At 41.7% G+C, this 21,994-nt stretch overlaps 1 protein-coding gene across 10 annotated transcripts in view; it reads left to right on the forward strand.

The window, feature by feature from the left end:
- Nucleotides 1-11,776: 11,776 nt before the first annotated feature.
- CIT (citron rho-interacting serine/threonine kinase) overlaps nt 11,777-21,994 on the forward strand; it is a 156,460-nt gene continuing 146,242 nt past the window's right edge. For all 10 annotated transcript variants that reach the window (XM_079151227.1, XM_079151230.1, XM_079151232.1 and 7 more), the window contains exons 1-3: nt 11,777-11,840; nt 12,983-13,099; nt 17,551-17,692. In XM_079151227.1, the coding sequence (XP_079007353.1) occupies nt 13,004-13,099; nt 17,551-17,692 (238 nt within the window). In that variant the 5' untranslated portion in view covers nt 11,777-11,840; nt 12,983-13,003. The remainder of the gene's footprint in view (nt 11,841-12,982; nt 13,100-17,550; nt 17,693-21,994) is intronic.

The raw sequence follows: 21,994 nt of genomic DNA on the forward strand, positions 1-21,994 counted from the left end.
TATGATCTGGTCCATAGAAGGGGGACACATCCCATTGGCTAAGACAATGGGATGGTGGAATCAGATGACACATCATGATCGTCACCCTGTCTAAATAATAAGACTTTAAACTGTGGTGGGATCTGAACCAAGCCAACAGAGCCACCAAATACTGAATGTGATTTCACAAACCCTACTGGGGACCAGAGCCAGCCTGTGACCAACTGAAAAATAAGGATGATGCTCAAAACTGATCTAAAGGAGCCAAAGGGACCCTGAGTGTCCCTTATGGTGAGGTTAATGATGGTCTCTGTGATGGTTAATTTTATGTGTCAACTTGTATTGGCCACGGGATGCCCAGATATCCAGCTGAATATCATTTCTGAATGTTTCTGAAAGAGATTAGCATTTAAATTGGTGGACAAAGCAAAGCAGATGGCCCTTCCCGATATGGCTGGGCGTCGTCCAACCTGATGCAGGCCAAAATAGAACAAAAAGGTGGAGGAGAGCTGAGTTCTTTCTCTCTGCCTGAATGCCTGAACAGAGTCCTTGGTCTTCCCTAGCCCTTTGGATTTCCACCACAGGTAACTCCTGATTCTCCAGCCTTTGGACTTGGACTGGAATTTACATTACTGGTTTTCCTGAGTCTCCAGCATGCAATTGGCAGGAACTTCTTAGCATCCATAATTGTGTGAGTAGGTTCCTTCTTGTATGTCTCTATCTTTCTATTTATCTGTCTATCCATCCATCCATTCACCCACCCACCTACCTACCTCCTATTGGTTTTATTTATTTGGAAAATCCTGACTAGTAGTCTCACTCTTCTGTTGTTAAAATGTCGTTTCCTTTATGAAATGATGACCATAGAGGCATTTAAAAATTAAACATTAAAGATGTTAAAATATTATTTTAACCATCAATAAAGGTATTGTGTTCATCTACACCTAAAAAAATAAATTAAGGACCTCACGATAGGGGATTATCCTGGATCATCCAGGTGAGCCTAGTGAAAGTTCAAGGGTCCTTTGAAGAGGTAAGCAAGAAGGTCAAAGAGAGAAGATGTGAAAAACGAAGGGGGGTGGGCGAGGAGAGAGAGAGAGAGAGAGAGAGAAAGAGAGACAGAGAGAGAGAGAGAATGTAAAATGCCACATGTACTACATTACTACACTATTTGCTGGTTTTGAAGATGGAGAAAGGAACCATGAATCAAAGAAAGCAGTTAGCTTCTAAAGGCTGTAAAAAGCCAGGAAAGGGATTCTTTTTGGAGTCTCCAGAATGAGCCAACTCTGCCAACATCTTGCTCCTAGCACAGCGATATTCATATCAGTCTTTGGGCATCCAGGACTTGTGAGAGAATAAATTTGTGTTGTTAAGCCACTACATTTAAGGTCATTTGTTATAGCAACCAAAAGAAACTAATACACTGGTCTCCTTATTGTTTATTGAGCACAATAAGGCTCCTTCTCACCCCACAGCCTTTGTCCTTGCTGATCCTGCTTCCCGAGGGCTCTTCCCTCAGCTCTCTGCATAGCTTTTTCTCACATTTGGGGTCTTTAGTCAAATGTCACCCTCTCAACGAAGCTGTTCTTGAATACTTTATTTAACAGTATAACTAACTCTTCCCCTGTACTCTATTAGCCTTTCTCCTGGTTCATTCTTTCCTCATAGCACATTTCACTTATTTCTCTTGCTTATTGTGTGTCTTTACTCACCTGACCATGATCTCCACAAGGTCATGAATTAATTAATTAATTTATTTATTTATTTTTGTGCAGTGCTGGGGATGGAACCCAGGGCCACACACATACTAGGCAAGTGCTCTACCACTGAGTTGTGTCCTAGCCTGGTTTTTTTGTATGGTTTATGTCCCCCTGTCTCCCAATACCTAAAATAGTGTCAGCAAATGTTAGTCACTCAATGATTATTTATTGAGTGAATGAACAAGTGAATGACACTGTTGAGATCTTCCTATTCCTCTTAATCAAAAAATAATCAAATTATTTTAATTCCTATGTTTTCTCTATCTCTCTTAAATGACTTCTATTGATGTCTTTCATTGTTCAGTGAATACAAGCTTATTGAGGACCTACCTAAAGTCAGCTACTTGCAAGATATGCAGGATTACCACCTGGAGCATGATGGGCAAGACTCCCAGTTACCCAGCTAGAGTGTAGGTGGGCATTGTAGAGGGGTTTCAGAAAAATAAACACTAGGTTGACAAGAAGGGTAAAGTTAATTTTATCTGCAAAACCCTAAGGTCGACCCAAATGAAAGATAGGGGACATATTTAATCATATTCTCAGGATAAGGTATTTGTATTCTTGGAGTTCAGCCAAGGCACAAGACACAGTTTATAATAGGGATATGCTTTTAGTCATTTATGAGAGATTGACATTCATCTAATCTCTGTCTTGTAGGGTTTTGCAGTCCGACGTCAGTAGTAATTATGATCAATGTCCAGAGAGAGGAATTGAACCACAGTAGGGATTTGAGGACACTTTTTTCCTAGTTGTCCTTAGAGAACAACCAATGTGAATCAGGTGCTTGAGTCTCTTTTATTATAAATGCATTGAAGATGAGAAAACATTCCTGAAGTCAGTGTGCTGAAGGCTTAGTTGGATGTTTTACAGCTTATAACATTTTGCAAGAAACACAATTAACTGACATGCCCAAGCATCATAGAAAAATGGTCTAGAATCAAATAGCAGAGAGGATAATTGCTATTTAAGTTCTAAAATGTTAGCTTTCCTTGTTAAAAGCTTTGTCTAGTGTCAAAGAAGAAAAAAAAAGTCACAAAGAGAAAATCCTTCACTCAGACTTGGGAGAAACGTTTGGAATGCAATGGGGTCAGAATGAAGTTTCTAATCAGTGAACATTTTCATAACACAGAAAATCTAACCAATGTATTTTGGTTAGTTTGCAATCTCTACCAGTTTGAATGAAGTATATTTAATGTTTTCACTGGGAATTTTTCACATCATACAGTAACAACAGGTGGTTCTCAATAGAGGATGATTTTTGTCCCCCAGGGGATGTTGGGCAATGACTGGGGACATCTTCAGTTGTCATGACTGGGGGTGTGCACTGGAGGTGGAGACCAGGAAAGCAGCAACACACAGGATAAAGCCTCAACCACAAACAATTATCTGCCCCCAAAGGTTGATAGAACTGAGAATGAGAAACCTTGAGTTACCAGAATGTTTTGTACTCAAGTACCAGCTTTAGAATTTTTTCTTTTATGTTTTAAAAAATTGAGACAATTCACATACCATAAGGCTCAGTCTCTAAAAGCATACAATTCTGTGGTTTTTAACTGTATTTATTAGGTTTGGTAAACATCACCGCCATCTAATTCCAGAACACTTTCTTCACCCCTAAAAGAAACTCTGTACACATCTCTCAGAATGGACAAACCGCAGGACATTGGCACTATCACATGCTTAAGGGAAGGAGCAGGAACTCTCACCGAGGGACCCTGGGAAAGCAAAACGGCACAGTCATTTGGGAAGACAGTTTGGCAGTTCCTTATAAAACTAGACATACTCTTACTCTAAAACCCAGCAATCACATTCCTTGGTTATTTACCCAAAGGAGCTGAAAATTTATGTCTACATGAAACCCTGCAAGCAAATATCTATAGCGGCTTTATTCACCATTACCTAAGTTTGGAGGCAAATGAGGCGTCCTCCTGTAGGTGAACCAGTGAGCTGTGGTACATGCAGACAATGGACTGTTCCTCAGAGCTAAAAGGAAAGGAGCTGTCAATCCATAAGGAGACACGGAGGGGCCTTAAATACATATCACTAAGTGAAAGAAGTCCATCTAAGAAGGTTGCCTGTTGTGCGATTCCAGTGAGAACAACATTTTGGAAAATAAAAGTATGGATACAGCAAGAAGATCATTTTTTGGACAAGGAGTTAGGAGGGAGGGAAGAATGAATAGGTGGAACACAGAATTTTCACAGCAGTGTGATCCTATAATGGTAGATATGTGTTAGTATACATTTGTTCAAACCCACAGAGTGTGCACCACTAGAAGTGGACTGTGTTGTCACTTATGGACTTTGGATGTTTAAAAATTTCATTAATTGAGTTCTTTGGCTCCAAGATGATTCTTCTTCTCCTTCTTCTTCTTCTTCTTCTTCTTCTTGGTACTGGGGATTGAACCCAGGGGTGCTTAACCACTGAGTCACATCCCCAACCCTTTTTATTTATTTATTTATTTTGAGACAGGGTCTTGCTAAATTGGTTAGGTCCTCGCTAAGTTGCTGATACTGGCTTAGACCTTGTGACCCTCCTGTCGCAGGCTCCCAAGACTCTGGGATTACAGGTGTGCACCACGGTACCCAGCTTCGTTGGTTCTTTTTAAATGATCTCCATCTCCTTCATGAATGTCTCATTCACATCATGAAGTGTCTTATTTTTTTAATATTTATTTTTTTAGTTGTAGGTGAACACAATACCTTTATTTTTACTTTTATGTGGTGCTGAGGATTGAACCCAGGGCCTCATGCATGCTAGGCAAGCACTCTACCACTGAGCCACAACCCCAGCCCCTCAAGTGTCTTCTTAATGTCATCGAATTGCCTATCTGTATTCACTTGTTGTATCTCATTACATTTCCTTAAAATTATTTTTCTGAATTCTTTGTCAGACAATTTGTCAATTTCCTTTTCTTTGGGGTCTGTTGACACAGAGTTATTGTTTTCTTTGGAGGCTTTTTTCTTTCCTTTTTTCTCTTTTTGAGATGGTGTCTCATTATGTTTTCCAGACTAGCTCTTAAGTCCTGGGCTCACGTGATCTTCCTTCCTCAGCCTCTTCTTGAACAGCTAGGACTGCAGGCGCAAACTGCTGCACCTATCTAAATTGTAAAAATTCTTTTTACATTTTGGACACTAATCTCTTTATTGGATATATAATTTAAAAATAATTTCTCCCAGTCTGTGAATCGCTGGTTTTAGAGTTTATAAAGTATTTTCACATCTTTTAGTTCTTAAATCTTACAATGGCTAGGCATAAACTTAGGCCCAAAAGAGAGAATCAGAAGTTAGTTCATTCATGAATTCAATAAACTTTGATTGAGAGTCTACAAAGTTGATTGTTGGTAAGCTAAAAAGAAGTGGAGTAAGTGTTTGGAATTTGATTTCCATTTGAGTTTAAAAACCTTTACTTAAGTCAGGCGTGGGGACATGTGCCTATAGTCCCAGCAACTTGGGAGGCTGAGGCAGGAGATAGCAGGTTTGAGGCCAGCTTCAGCAACTTAGCAAGATTATTTTAACTTAGTGAGATCCTGTCTCAAAAGAATAAAAAAATAAAAAAGGGCTAAGGATGTAGTTCAGTGATAAAGTGCCCCTGGGCTCAATCTCAGTATCCAAAACCCCCCAATTCTACCATCATGTATAACCAATTAAAATAAATAAAAAATTAACAAAAAAAGCCATCCCCAAACCTCTATCTAATAGAGAATAATTGGAGTTGAGAGAGAAAAGGGAAAGAACAGAAAAGGAGAGAAGAAAGAGGAGAGGAAACCAAGCCTGGTGTCCCCTGCTTGGGTATATTGCTTGGGAATCTCTTCCTTTTCTATATTTATCTTCATGTAATGCTCCAATTATGAAAATAGGAAACATTAGTATTAAGGTCTAGCCCTGTTTAAGCTGCACACGACCCATACTTCTTGGTTTCCTTCTGTTAAATTACTTGGCCATCACTGTCTTTGATGTCATCTTGGCCAATCCCAGGACAAAGTCTGGAAAGCCCCTTTTAAGGTCTTTAGGTGATTTTGTATCTATACCAGATGAGAGTGCGTCTCTCCACAGGGACAGATCCTTGCGAATAAAGTCTTGATAATGAGCCTGCTGTGCTGACGGCGTGCCTGTCTTCCCAGCTACTCAGGAGGCTGAGGCAGGAGGATCAGGCAAGTTCAAGGCCAGCATATTAAATTACAATGGGGGTAGGGACATCACTCAGTAGTAGAGCCCTTGCCTGGCCTGTGTGAGGCCCTGGGTTCCACCCCTAGTACTGGAAAAAAAGAAAGAAAGAAAGAAAGAAAAAGAATAAAATCACAATGAATTTCAGACTGTGATGTTTGGTGAGTAGAACATCCACTCTAAGCAGGTAGTTCCTGATGTTGGCTGCACACTTGGGGAGTTTTAAAAAATGCTCCGTGCTCAGGATTGGCCCCAGAATAGTGAAATGAGGCTCTCCAGGGGTGGGGGCCAGGCATCGAATATTTTTTAAAGCTCCCCGGTGATCCCAATATGCATGCCGGGCTGTGAACTGCTGCTCCAGGTGCATTTCTATGAGAAACCAAATTGTAATCAGATGAGCATGAAGCTAGATTTCATCACAGTCTATAAATACCTATAAATATCTAATCCATGCTCAGTACTGGGATAAACAGCAGAAATCAGTTCACTTGATGGTTATCAAAATGGGCCTTGGAATGAAGAAGCCCACCCAGTTCAGGTCTTGGTTCCAGCACTTACCAGTGTGTGACAATTTCTTTTTTTTTTTTTTTTTTTATAATGTATTTTTTTTTTATTGTAAACAAATGGGATACATGTTGTTTCTCTGTTTGTACATGGCGTAAAGGCATACCATTTGCGTAATCATAAATTTACATAGAGTAATGTTGTTTGATTCATTCTGTTATGTTTTCCCTTCCCCCACCCCTCCCACCCCTCTTTTCCCTCTATACAGTCCTTCCTTCCTCCATACTTGCCCCCCTCCCTAACCCTAACTCTAACCCTAACACTAACCCTTCCCTCCCCCCATTATGTGTCATCATCCACTTATTAGCGATATCATTCGTCCTTTGGCTTTTTGAGATTGGCTTATCTCATTTAGCATGATATTCTCCAATTTCATCCATTTGCCTGCAAATGCCACAATTTTGACAATTTCTTGAAGCTTAAATTTCTCTGGTGGTTAAATGAAGGTGCTAATAATAATGCCTGCTTTAAGGGCTTGCTTGAGAATTATGTCAGATGATACACTGTTTTCTTAATTTATTTTAGTTTGATCTATGTACCTCCTGAATACTGTTTATTTAACATTTTCTTTACTGATTCAAATTAATATTTTCTTAAATATTGTCTTTAACCTCACCTCAAGTGTTGTCATCAAGATCTGGTTTGATGAACTGGCAATATCCTAAATGACATTGGTATGCCACCTGAAAGCATCTCTCCTACCAGTGATGGGGAAAACAGAGACAGCCTGGGATGTGGCTTGCACTCAGAAAACAATCAGCTCATGGTAATTACTTAGAAGTTATCTGTGGCTAAGTTAGCTTAAGGAACTCTTCATTGCTGCCTTAATCCATTTTCTGTCACTCTAACAAAATAACTGAGACTGGATAATCAAAGAATAAAGGTTGATTTGGTTTCCAATTCTGAAGGCTAGGAAGTCCAAGAGCACGATGCTGGTAATTCCTCGGCATCTGGTGAGGGCCTTCTCGCTGTATCATAACATGGCAGTGTTGTGCCCAGATTGCGAATCCCCAAAGACCACCAGGGAGCCCTCTCTGATGCAAAAGCAAAAGGGTCTTTATTGCAAGCTGGAGCTCAGACTCACAGTGTTCACTGACACAGCAGGTACTGGCTCAGAGTCCCCAGTCTCGATTCAGAGGGATTTTTATGAGCTCCACAGTAGAGCGGGAAATTTGAACAAAGCAAAGTACACAGTTGGCTGATCTTCCAACATGTGAGGTTTGGCATGTTTCCATTGGCTTAGGGTACCCAGGTCTTAACATATTGACATATATGGTTTGGAATGTTAGGCATTGGCTTGTTAGCTCCCGATTGGTTGTTTGCCAAAGGCCAGTCCTAATCTAGTAGCCTTCCTGGAATCAGCTATCTAGGCCTGAAATCTTTCATGCCCTAAATGCAGCCTGTCATGGACATGGTTTAGCTCCCTTTTCATTAGCTGGCATTAAGTAGTGAGATAGAGCAAGAGTGCCAGCTCGGGTTTCTATTTCTCTTATAAATGCCATCATGGGGTGCCAACCTTCTGGCCTCATTTAATATTAATTACCTCCTGCACTTGCTTTCTCCTACTGCAAAAATATACCTGAGAAAAATGAAGAAGGGAAAGTTTATTTTGGTTTCAGTGCATGGTTGGCTGGCTCCACTGTTTTTAGGCCTGTGGTAAGGCAGAAATCATGGTAGAAGGACACGGAGGAAGAAAGCTACTCGCCTCATGGCAACCAGGAAGCAGAGACAGGAAGCGAGGAAGGGGCCAGGGACAAGACACACCATACCAGGGTCTGCCCCCAGTGACCTACTTCCTCCAACCAGGCCTCACCTCCTACGGCTTCCACCACCTTCCAACAGTCTATTTGATTATGGAACCATCGATGGACTTGTCCACTGATGAAATCAGAGCCCCCGTGATCCAGTCACTTGCCAAAATCTGCGCTCGTGAACATGGCTGCATTGGGAACCAACCAATCCTTCACCACATGATCCCTTGGGAGACATACCAGATCCAAACTGTAACACCTCCTGAAGGCTCCACATCCAGATACCTACCAATTTGGGAATTAAATTTCCAGGACATGACGTTGGGGAAATATGTTTAATCCATAGCATTTGCCAAGGGGACCGGAAGAGCTTTGTCTCTTTCTATCTAGAATGGGAATTAGCATCTCAATGCTTAACATTCCATCAAGACTAATCTGAGTCTTGCAGCCATTCTTATCTCTATAAGTTTCCTTGGTGCATCTCTGCTTGGGCAGTCACCCAGATGAATGCTCTGAGGACAAATCACATATCCTTTATTTTCAAGTTGCAGGTGGAGGATTTTTGCTGTCACATACCATTTGCTCTCCTTTTGATGATGACAGCCGGCTGCACCCTACACTATCCCAGGAATTTGTTAGTGTTTTCCACAACGGTTTGCTTATTGCTTCATTTCCCTAGTATCCTTGACTTTTCTAGAACAGACAAGAAGGGCATCTTTCTCACTTTGGTTTCCCCAGTGCTTGGCACAATAAATGTTTATTGAATTAATGAAAGAGGGAATGTAAAAACACTGTAATGTCCTTCATTAAGACTCAGTGATAAGGGTGTTCTTCCCAAATCCCTGTCACAATAATCATGGACTCAGGTTTAGCAAATGATGGGTCATTGGTTCATCCTGTGCAAGAACAAACATGAAGTCTCTGGTTTCTTGTCAATCTAGTTTTAAAGATAGTTTATTTTATTTGGCAGTATTTTTTTTTTTTTTTTGGTGGGGGGAAATACTAGGGATTAAACTCAGGAGCACTTAACCACTGAGCCACATCCCCAGTCCTTTTTTGTATTTTATTTAGAGGGTCTCACTGAGTTGCTTAGGGCCTCACTAAGTTGCTGAGACTGGGTTTGAACTCGCGATCCTCCTGCCTCAACCTCACAAGTCCCTGGGATTATAGGTGGACACCACTTCGCCTGGCTTTTGGCAGCATCTTATCCCTTTAGCACCATCACAATTACTCTTGGTCCTTTCTTACTCTCTCCCTATAAACTTTTTGGGTAATTCTATTCTGCCAAGAAAATTGGTGATTTTTGCTTTGTGTTTCTTTATTCATTTTATCTATTGTTCATTTCTTATCTTGTTCCACAAAGGATTTGCAAAGCCCAAAAATTATTCTGATGGGAAATTAGTAGGATATGTAGTCTGGATTCAGGGCAGTATGAAATGGTGCTATTCACATAGCATTTGAATTTAGGATGAACTAGTCCCAAGATTCTAGTAAAGGCTTCTATTTGTGCTATCTAGATACTAACGAGTTTGACTGGATGAGAAAAATCAGCAGAAACATTTACTAAATTAGCTTTCCTAGTTTCTGGGATTCTTTGTATCAAGTCAAGAGTTGGGCTTCAACTGTCTGTAATCTATTCTGTAGCTCTACTCAGTTTACCACCCAAAACCTTGGTTAACCTCCTTGGGTCTTTAGAACATGTCTTATCTTGGTACCTACCACCCCACCCTCACCTGGGTCAACCTCTGCCACGTGACTAAAGCAGATGCCAGAAGAATTTCTAATGCCCACTGAAATGCAGGTTTTGTATAGAGAAAAGGAATTTGGGGTTAGGTCAGGTGTCGCAAACCCAGCCCCACTATCTAAAACTGCAAGTCCCAAGATTAATCACTCCAACTCAGTTTCCTAACATATAGAATGTGGGTTATGGGGGGGGGGCTTTAGAAATAGTAACTATCATTATTATCCTGGGGACAAGAAGAAAGTCATGTTTGGGAAAAAGTGTGTATTGAGCAAGTCTGTGGTTTTGGTTTTGCATCTGTGAGAGAGAGAGAGAGAGAGAGAGAGAGAGAGAGAGAGAGAGAGGGAAAGAGAGGAGACACATCTCCTGTTCTATTTGGTGCAAGAATTAGAAGAATACAGAAAGGACTGCCGTTATGCAAGTGTGTGCTTATGTTCTGTTTGTATATGTAAATATATATACATATACATATATTTGTATATGGAAATATGTGTAAATACATATGCAAATATGTGTATATACATATACTTACATATACAAACAGAACATAAACACATGCACCCACACATACTTTAATCATTATAAAACAGATCCATATTATCACCACCCAGTTAAGGAATAGATCATAAAAGCACTTTTGATACCCTGAAAAGTCTCCAGCTCAGCCTCAGGTATCTACTCTCCTGACTTTGCTTTCTTTATGGGTTTTGCCACCTGTAGGTACATCCCTCCCTAAACAACATGGATTTTTTTTTTTTTTTTTTGCTTCTGAAATTTATATTAATGGAATCATACTTTATTGTCTTGCTTCTTTCCCTTGTTATTGTTTGGAGACTCATTATGTCATTGTGATTAGCTGTAATTTATTCCTTTTCATTGCTGTATGAAAACACTGCAATATAAAATTTTATCCTTCCTAATGTTGTTGGGCATTTGGGTTGCTTCCAGGTTTTTTTTTTTTTTTTTTTGTCACGATATTGTACAACACTATTTTGCATTGGGCGTTCCTGTAGCCCTCCCGAGAGTAGTTATAGAATGCACAAATCTTCCATGTTAGCAAATAGTGAATAGTGCCAAACTCTTTTTCAGAGATCGTACCAACTTACACTCACTCCCATCAGTTATGTATGAGTGTAACTTCACATCTTTGTAATACTGTCAGCAATTTTAATCTGTTTTTCATTTTCCTTGATTACAAACGTGATGGAGCACCTCTTATACACTTATTTGATGTCTTCTTTGGTGAAGTGCTTATTTAATTATCGTGTCTCGAATTTATTTAAAAATACCCTTTCAGGCTGTCTCAATGACCTTCACCAACTACTTGCAGGGCAGTCGCCCAGAGATGCAGTGAACCTGGCAGGCTGAGGATCGAGCTCAAAACATTTGCTGCCTTAGCTACAGCGGAGAACCGGTTTGTTTCACAAAGTAACAAGAACTTCTATTTAGCCCTGTGTGTAGGACAAAAAGTCCAGGAGAGGGGCCTTCCTCCCCACAGGTGGCCAGGAGAGAGAAGACAGCGCCCTCCCTAGCGACCTCCCCAAGGGATCCTGGACAAACACAAGCGTCCCTAACACTACAACCTGCGTAACCGCCAATTTCAAACTTCCAAGACCTGCCCTGCCGGGTTTGCCCTTCCCCTTTTCCTATTGGTCGCAAGTCAAAGGAAGAAGCCATTTGATTGGCTCTTCTTTCGACTTCCTCCATCCCTTTAAGGACTTGGGCGTGGTATGGTTGAGACGGCTCTGTCTATCAGAGAATTTCGCGCGATGATTGGTCAAGGCACGGCGGAGCCCCGCCTGCGCCGTTCCCCGAGTTCAAACGCGGCGGCGGGAGGCGCGGGGCGGAGCAGAGCGCAGGCTTGCGGGGTCCGCGGAGCGTGAGTCTGGTCCCCCCACCCCCATTCTCCACCCGGCTCTGTCAGGCCAGGGGAAGGGCCATCTCCACCCACACTCATTCCGGCTTCCCTCCCGCGGCGGGGAGGGCGGTGGTTCCACTTCCAGGGCTTGCCGGGGGCCGGGAGGGTGTGCCCGGGCTGGCGGTGCACGCGCCCACCCTCCACGGGAGCCGCAGGATCTCCCCGTGGTGCCTGGGGAGTAGGGCTTGTTCCGCTCTTAAACGGCACAGTCCTGTGTATGTTCCACTCTGCTTCCTGTCAGCATTCCTCACTGAATTGTTCTCTCTAGTGGGGTCTTCAGCTCCTCATTGTCTGTGTGACCTGAACAATTTACTTACCCTCTCTGTTCCAGTGTCTTCATATTCCTCATCATCTTTTACTTTCCCCCTCTCACCGCCTCATCCCCAGTGCAGTGGCCTTCCTACCATTGTTGAAGGAGGCCAGAACCTGCCTCAGGACCACTGTCCTGGCTGTTTCCTGTCCCAGGGATATTGTACCTTTCTTTCCCTGGATAACAGCAAGGCTTGCTGCTCACCGCCTTCAGGTCTTCGTTCAAACGTTAACTTCTCAGTGAAGTTTATGCAGATCATACTTTCCCACCTTCATTGCCCTTACCTTGCTCATTTTTTGTTTTTGCTGTGCTGGGGATTGAACCCAGGGCCTTGTGCTTGGGAGGCAAGCACTCTACCAACTGAGCTACATCCCCAGCCCCTACCTTGCACATTTAAAGCAAACAAACAAACAAAACCGCCAGCACTTAGACCTTCCTGCATATACAAATTTGCTTATTTCAGCTATTCACGTAATAACTATTTATTCTCAGTCACTATCTGTTAGGCTATGTGGGCACACAAATCCCTTCCTTTGTTGATCTTTTATTCAAAGGAGTGGGGGGGGGGCAGATAATTAACACAGTTATAAGTAAGAGCATATGTCAGGGAGGTGTATCCCCTCCTGTTACAGGTTGTAAAATCTGGCTTTTCTTCCCTGTGGCCAGACTGAGCTTCCTAAAACTGGGATAGTGGGTGATTTTCACCTCCCCTCCCTGAGAGCTTGAGGGAGATGAGGATTTCTCAAGCTCTTCCTGCCCAAAATGTCACTGCACACTTGACCTTTTCCCATAGCCCTTCAGCACCAGCGAGGAGATGCTGAAGTTCAAGTATGGAGCACGGAATACACAGGATGCTGGTGCTGTTGAGCCCATTGCCAGCCGGGCCTCCAGGCTGAATCTCTTCTTCCAGGTAACAAGCTTCCTGCCAACAGTGCTCACCTGTGTGATTGCCTCAGCACCTTCCTTATCATTCAGTTTTGCTTTTTTCATAGGACTGAGGTTGATATTTTAGGAGAAATCCTATCTGATATTTTCCATGTACTGATTGTATTGGAAAAAGGATCCACTGTGCAAATGGGTAGAGAACTGAACTTGCCCTTGGGAAATGTTTTTTTTTTTTTTTTTTTTTTTTTTATCATTTCTCACACTTCTGTTCTAAACTTCATCCTTTTATTAAAGAAAGCAGAACAAATGAACAAAGGCACTCTCTTTTTTTTTTTTTTAGCCAAAATTTCTGTAGGTATAATCTTATTTCATTTGAGGGATGTTTACTTTTTAGATTTAAAAAGAAAAGCCGGTTTTGATAAATATTACACCTGTGTAATTCCCATCCTTCTCAAGATATATAACATTTCCTTCCTCCCAGAAGTGTTAAAACTTAATGTCATGAAAATATTTCCAAGTAGATTTCTAATCCTTTTGTTTCTGATATATATGCAATGCTGGTGAAGTAGGAATCCTTCTTTGACTTATGAATTCGCAAGTTCAGAGAACAGACAGTGGGTAAGATTTTAGATTTGAATCCTGCTACCAGCACTTACTAGCTTTGTTTCTTTGGGTCAATGACCTTCTTTGGATTTGCTCTTTAAAACAGAGTTGGCACCTAATCATGGTGTTCTTGTGAGGGTTAAATAAAATAATCATTATGGAGTACTTAGCACCTTGCTGGCTCTTGGTAGGCCCTTTATAAATGGTAACTACAGTTAATCCCAAGTGTAGCATAGTGTAGTTGTAGTCATGACATGTCTGTTAACAGAATTATAATTAGGCATGTATGTGGTTACCTAAAGGATGATAAATAGTCATATGTTTTTAAAAAATATTTTAAGTTATTGATGGACCTTTATTTATTCATATGTGGTACCTCACACATGCTAGGCAAGTGCTCTATCACTAAGCCACAAACCCAGCCCAGTATTATGTTCTTTATTTTTTTAAAAATATATTATTATTTTAGTTGTATATGGACACAATACCTTTATTTTATTTATTTATCTTTATGTGGTGCTGAGGATTGAAGCCAGGGCCTCACATGTGCTAGGCAAGTGCTCTACCACTGAGCCACAACCCCAGCCCAGTAATATGTTCTTGCTAACCTTTTTCCCCCTAAAATATTAGTGTTGGGGAATGTTTGTACAGATCAGAGTAGAATCAAATTGGAAGATTAGGTTGTTCTGTGGGTTCATCCCTGTTATCATTTTAAGTCATGGGGTATTTTTTCACAAATGTGTGATCTGTCTCTGATCTTAGATGGTGGAAGTGCTGTTACTTTTAAGCCCTTTATTTTTATTTTTACTTCAGCATGTCTCCAACTTATTACAAAATAATTTAAGGGCCTATAATGTGATGACTGTAGTAACTGTAGCTACTGACATCTTCCTTATTATCTCTCTTCAACCTTGTAACAGAGGTAAGGACTATTCTTATTTACACTTTAAAAAGGAGAAGATAAATATAGAGGTAGGCAAGGACTTACCCAAGATCATGCAGCTTCTAGGTGGCAGAGTCAGGCTCCATCTTGGATCTGATTCCAAAGGCTGCTCGCATGTATCAGGGTTTATTAACTGTATCTTATATTTAAATGTCATTGTATCAGTAAGGATTGTGAGTAAACCCTCAGTTCATCTTTTTTTAATGCCGAATGTCTCAGTCTGTTTTCTGTTGCTATAGCATAATGCCTGAAGAAAGGCGTTTATAAAGAAAAGGTTTATTTAGCTCACAGTTCTGGATATTCAAGAGTATAGCATGGACTTCTGCTTGGCTCTTGTGAGGGCCTCCTGGTGGAGGGTGTCACAATGGTGGGATCACATGGATAAGATAGGAAGCCAGAGACTCAGGAAGGGCCAGACTTGCTCTTTTTATAGCAACATGCTCTCACAGTTCTGGAGGGTGAGAAAAGCATTAATCCTTCTAAGAGACTGAATCGCTTTCCACTAGGCCTCACCTCTTACAGCTTCATCTCTCTTACGTGGTCACACTGGGGACCAAGCCTACGTACAACACGTGACCCTTGGGGGACAGACCACATCCAGACATAGCAAGACCCCCTCCTGCTGCCAGGAAAGCCATTATTGCAAGCTAGCTGACATCTGACCTGTGCCATGTTCTTCTTGAACTGTGCTGGTTTATTGAGGTTTAGATGCAGTAGCGAGTTTGTTTTCCATTCAGGTGAGTCCCCTAGACACTCTCAGTTTTTCTTCTTTCCTCCTACTCAACCCTGCTTCCCAGCCTGTTCTCAGCCCGTGTTGGCAGATTTCCAGAGCCAGGAAAGTTCCACAAATCGCTGGGCAGACTTAGGTTTGCTAAGTAAAGATGTGAAAAAACAAAAAGGAAAGCCTGCTATCCTCTGGTCTGTTTATGTTCTACAGAAAGGGCATTTTAAGAAACACCAAGAGGGGAAGAGCAGCATCTCAGAATAAAGGACCATTTTAAAATTCGAGTGTGTTTAGCTTGCTCACTTCATCATGGGCTGTTGAAAACCTCGTTAGGAGGAGTCAGTTCTGCGTTTGGGAACCCGGGTCTAGTTGTCTAAACTGACTGAAGAACAGAAGAACACAAAGGATCTTATCTTTCTGAGTTAGTGGCAACTACTGGTATATGTGGCCCACTGCTTCCCAAACCTGACTGAACTCCGAATCTCCTGGAAGACTTTTATAAAAGAGATTTTAAGGTAGGATGTAGAAAATTTTAATTCAGGAGGGTGGGGATAGGATCAGAGAATCTTTTATCTTTTTTTTTTTTTTTTTTTTTTTTAGTTCAGTGTCTCCCAGTTCCGTAGTAAGAACTCAAATGCAGCCAGTCTCTTCATCTCGTTCAGTGCTGTGTGACAACCACTCACAAAGTTCAAAGCCACAGTGACTTCTTTTTTCTCAGCATTCTATGGGTGCACCTCTGGTTAGACTCAACAAGGTGGTTCTTTCACTCCACCCTGTGACATCAGTTGGGGTCACTTCTGCGACTGGGAAGTCTGGGAATTAGCTGCCAACTGGGCCTCAGTGTTGCCTCACGTGGCTTCTTTTCTTCATGAAGTCTTTCATTACTCGGTAGTCCAGCCCAGGGTTCTTCATTTTTCTCTGTAAATGATAAAATAGTTATATTTTATGGGTAGTATGACACTGCCTTTGGGGACTAGGCACTGGGGGGTCAAGTCTGCAGTGAACTCCAGAGCACATCCACTGCCAGGCGGGGTAGTGTCACGCAGCACCAGCTCAGTGTCACCAGGCAGGAGCGTGGGGCAAAGTCAGTAGATCCTCCAGTTTCGAGGGAAGCCAAGGATTCCATTTTTGTGTGTGTGTGTGTGTGTGTGTGTGTGTGTGTGTGAGAAAAAGAGAGAAAGAAATATCCTGATTTTTAAATATTGGCAGATAATTCAAATTATTTTAAACACTACAGGCCAAACAAAACATGTCTGTGGGCTAGACACAGTCTGCCAGTTTGTAACTGTTCCTCCTGATCATGAATAAATTCGGCTTACAGTTACTCTGTACACACTACTCCGAATGAATTAAACTACTCTGAATGGATTAAGGAAATTGAAGTTTGTATCAACAGACTCTGGGCATACATGAAAGAAGTGACAGTCGTTGTTTCCTATTGTACAGACACAGAAAAGGGTCAGAACAAGCAGGTCCAGAATAAATGTTCCCATGAGCCTCAGGCATTAAGAATGAAGCATCCTGTTTTTTTTTTTTCCCCAATTTTTTTAGTTGTAGATGGACATAATGCCTTTATTTTATTTGTTTGTTTTATGTGGTGCCAAGGAGCAAACCCAGTGCCTCACGTGTTTTAGGCGAGCACTCCACCACTGAGCCACAACCCCAGCTGCAGGATCCTGTTTTTGAGATGGGGTCTTGCTATATTGCCCAGGCTGGCTTTGAACACTTGGTCCTCCTGCCTCAGCTTCCCAAGTAGCTGGGATTATAGATGCATGCCACCATTCCTGGTTTAGGACCCTTTCTTTCTTTTTCTTTTCTTTTTTTAAAAATATTTTTAGTTGTAGATGGACACAATACCTTTATTTTCATGTGTTGCTGAGGATCAAACCCAGTGCTTCACACATGCTAGGCAAGCGCTTTACCACTGAGCTACAGCCCCAGCCTTCGGACCCTTACTTATCTGTGACATGCTTGTGGGTTTTTTTCTTTCCAGGTGCTACCAAAAGAAACCCACGGTAATGCAATCATGCAAGTGACCATGACTGTCAATTGGTGCCGCTTTATAGAACAAAGCCACAAAATTGTGCTGGTAGAGTGTCGTGAGCAGTTAGTTGAGTTGGTGGCTTGTAATTTACTCTGTGTGGATGTTATTGATCAAAGCTTTTCATTATTGACAGTGTCTCCATCTGCTGTTTGCTGTTTTTAGGGGAAACCACCCTTCATGACTCAACAGCAGATGTCTCCTCTTTCCCGAGAAGGGATATTAGATGCCCTCTTTGTTCTCTTTGAAGAATGCAGTCAGCCTGCTCTGATGAAGATTAAGCATGTGAGCAACTTTGTCCAGAAGTGTAAGTTGGAAGAATTTTTTTTTTCTCAAAAACTGTCTGATATAGAATATTACATGAATGCCAAAGGCAGAATGAGATAGTGGTTGTTGGTAGTGGGTTAAAAACTGGTCTGAATAAGACAGACCCAGTTCCTCTTGTTGTAGCGGGGAGACTAGGTAAGTCAAGTTTCTTGGTTGCAAGTGACAGAAACTCAATTCAAAGATTGAATTTATTAACCATGAAATTGTCAAATCCAGAGATGAGTCAAGCTTCGAACAAGACTGGTTCCAGGAACTTGAATGATGTCCTCTCACCCCAGGCCCCATCCTTATACTTACTCTGGACTACCTTATCCATTAGCCATAGTAGACACAGTGCTTAGGACTCATAGTATTTACTAAGTTTAATTTGTTTTAACTAGCTTAATTTAATCTAAAATCATAAGAAAAAATGAATCATGATTCTGGATTATGGCTTTTTATTTATTTAAAATTTTTTGTGTGTGTGCTGGGGAATGGACCCAGGGCCTTATGCACACTAAGGACATACTTTATCAATGAACTATACCTCTAGCTCCCTGGATTGTATTCTTTATATGAATGTAGTCATAAAATGTAATTTGTAGTCATAAATGTAATTGTATTTTATTTCTTTTTTATGGAGAAAGGGCTGATGAAGGCAAAAGTGCCGAGGGCCTCTCAGAATCATAAACCAGCCCTGCCTTCGCCCTGTTTCAGACTTTGCCCAGTTTCCATGTGGTGGGGAGGTGCCCCAGTGGCTGCTGCTGTCCCAGTTTTATATTCTTTTAGTTTATTCCAATGTTTTCAACCAGTGGTGATTTTACCCTGCAGGCTCTCTTGGTAATATCTGGAGACACTTTTTCATTGTCATAACTAGGGGGTGGGGGAGGGTACCGCCAGGAGCTAATGGGTGAGTCAGAGATACTGCTAAATAGCCTACAATGCACAAGAAGGCCCCTACAACACAGAACTCCCTGGCCCACTAAGTCAAGAGTGCCAAATTTGAGAAATACTGCCTTTTACAACATTGCTGTGTTACCTACCACTCTAAACTTCAGTGGCTTAAAACAACAGTCATTGTATTACCTCTCATGAGTGTGTGGCTGATTGGACTCAGCTGGAGATTCCTCTGCTCTGTGAGACATTGGCCAAGATTGCAGTCATTTGGGGCTCTCCTGGGCTGGAATGTTCAAGATGGCTCCCTGAGTGTTTGGCTCCCTGCTGGAAGGCTGGGCTCAGCTGTGACTCTGAGATGAGTTCTCTCTTTTTTTCTCTGTCCATCCCCATGAAGTCTCCATGCGGATCCCTTATGTGGCCTCTACATCAGGGGTCAGGGAGCTACAGCCTGTGATGCACATTTATAAACAAAGCTCTACTGGGACACTGCCATGCCTGCCTATTTCTGTATTGCCTGTGGCCACTGTCACACTTCAACAGCATTTGACTAGTTGGGACAGAATTCAAAGGGCTTGCAGAGCCTAAGCTATTTACTATCTGGTCCTTTAAGAAGAGGCTTTACTGACCCCTGATGTATGTGGTCTACAGCAGGACAGCCACACTTCCATTTGGCAGCTCAGTGTTTCTAAGAGCATAAAAGTAGAAACTTCCAGCCTTTCTGAAGGCTCATTCTTGGAATAGACATGGGATCTCTGGCTACTGTGTTAGTTTTCTATCACTATAACAAAATACCTGAGATAACTTAAAAAAAGGGAAGGTTTATTTTGGCTCATAGTTTGGGAGGTTTCGTTGGTACCATTGCTTTTGGGGCTATGGCCAGGCAGTACATCATGGTGGGAGTGTGTGGTGGAGGAAACCTGTTCACCTCATGGCCAGGAACAAAAAGGAGAGAGGAAGAGTTGGGGTTCACTGTCTCGTTCAAGGGCTTGCCCTTGGTGACTGTGGTACCTCATACTAGGCCCCACATCTTAAAGGGAGGTGGCCTTTTGCTCTCCATGTGGCTCCCTATGTGGGCTCATATATCAGGGGTCAGGAAACTATAGCCTGTGAGTTTCACCACCTCCCAGTAGTGTCAAGCTGGGGGCCAAGCCTTTAACACGTGGGCCTTTGAGGGGCATTCCAGATCCAAACTATAGCAGCTGTGTTGCACTATTTGAAGCAGATCATAGGGCCACCAGATTCCACATGTGAGCACACTGCGCAGGGATGTGAATCCAAGTGGTGTGCTTCTTTGGGTACCATTTTTGGCGACTGACTTCTACACTCTCCCAAATGATTTTATTCCATTATTTAGATTTTCACAGTCCCAGGGAAGATTTTAGCTGGCTCTGCTTTGGGTCGTTTGACTGTCAGGAGGTGAAGTATTGTGGTCCATCTTGTCTGGATTCCTCAAGTGGCCAGGGCATGGTGATTACCAGGACCTCATGGAATGGGGATGTGCAGTTACCCACAGGAACTAGGGGTGCCGAGTAAGCAAAATTGAGTAGGTGCACTCTAATAACCTTCAGTATTTACACATATGTTGTCTGTTCTCAGTTTCCTCATCTGTGGAAAGTGGGTGATGTATATCTAATAGGGCTGTGAATGAGTTAATAGGCAGCCTAGGCTTATGTTGCTTGGCTCATCACGGACAGTGTATGTTACCCAACAATGATAATCAACAACCTCGACAATATTTAATACGTTGTGTACCTTTAAAATGTACCTGGGGTATTTGTTCATCATTATGTATTTATTTGAATATGCTTCTGCCTTCTCAAGTGGGGAGTGGGAGAGGAAGGAAAGTGCATTCCAAGGCCAGCCATCTCCAGGCCCCTCCTCCTGGTTTCTTAAAAGCAGTTGCTCATCAGGAACCATTCAGTGATCTGGGACTGGGTTCAGGGGAATTCACATTGTTCCTGGCAGAACTCTTTTGCGGGGGTCGGTTTCACTGGCTTCCCCAGGGAGGACTGTGAAAGGCCATGATTAAAGTCAGGTGATTACATTAATACAATTTCTTTTTTTTTTTTTTTTCCTTTCAAGTATCTGTTTTGGAATGTAAGCTTTGCTTTTCCATGTGGAGAGGTGTCCAAAGCTGCTGCTGCTGCCAATTTCTTGAGTCTTCCCGTAGGAATGAGATTTTCTTTGGGGGCTGAGGTGGAAATGGAACTGAGACTCTCTCTCTGAAGTGGCGCCTCCAGCAAAGATGCTCCTGATTTTGTGCAGGGCGGAGATGAGGGGACAGGGAAGGAGCATCTGGGAACCAAGGAATGAATATTTTTCTTCCCTAATTATAGTCATGTGTCACTTAACTATGGAACTGTGTTCTGAGAGATGTGTCCTTAGGTGGTTTTGTCATTGGTGGACGAAATAGAGTGTAGTTACAAAACCTGGATGAGATACATCAATCACTTGACGCTGACCTCTTTTTAAAAATAATTTTAAAACACATCCTTTAAATTTTTTAATTGACATGTACATATTTGAGATATAGTGTAATATTTTGGTACATGCTTATTTTAACATAATGATTAGATCAGGGTAATTGGTATATCCATCACCTTGAACATTTATCATTTTGTTTGTTTTGGGAACATTCAGAATCCTCTCTATTGATGTGACCTCTTGACACAAGTGAGCTATAGTAAGCATGAGATGCTTATCATACAAGGTGTATACTCTAGCATCATGATAAAAGTATAGTATGTTATGTACATAAATTAGTAAGATAGTAATTTATTGTCATTATCAAATATGCTCTGTACATAATTACATACACTATACTTTGATGTGGCTGGCAGCTCAGTAGTTTTGTTTACACCAACATCACCACAAACCCATAAGAAATGCATTGTGCTATGAAGTTAGGATGGCTGTGAGGTTACTAGGCAACGGTAATCTTTCAGCTCCACCGTAACCTTACTGGACCTCCGTCCCATATGATATCCCTTGTTGACCAAAATATTGTTATGTGGCACATGACTTTACTCTTCAGTCTATCTCCTGTGCCTAAAACAGTGTCTGGCATATATTAGATGCTTAATAAATTCTTGCTAAATGAGCATATTTTCAAAAATTAGAGCATTATGGTTATACATAGTAGCTGGGTTCATCCCATCAAAATCCATACATGTATGAAATCTGACCACTCCATTTCAGTCCCCGTTCCTCCCCCACTGAATGAGCATATTTCTAATGAACAAAATAAGAGACAAACATTAAGTACAGTACCATGATTTGTTTAAAAAAAAAAAAAAAAAAACAGCAAATGTGATATTAAAACATATATAGAAAAGTATTGATAACAATCAGTTAGGCTGTTCTTGGTGATTTGAGAGAGGCTGAAATTCTGTACCTTTTTTGTTAC

Source organism: Sciurus vulgaris, assembly GCF_902686455.1.
Source record: "Sciurus vulgaris genome assembly, chromosome: 8".
Taxonomy (NCBI): domain Eukaryota; kingdom Metazoa; phylum Chordata; class Mammalia; order Rodentia; family Sciuridae; genus Sciurus; species Sciurus vulgaris.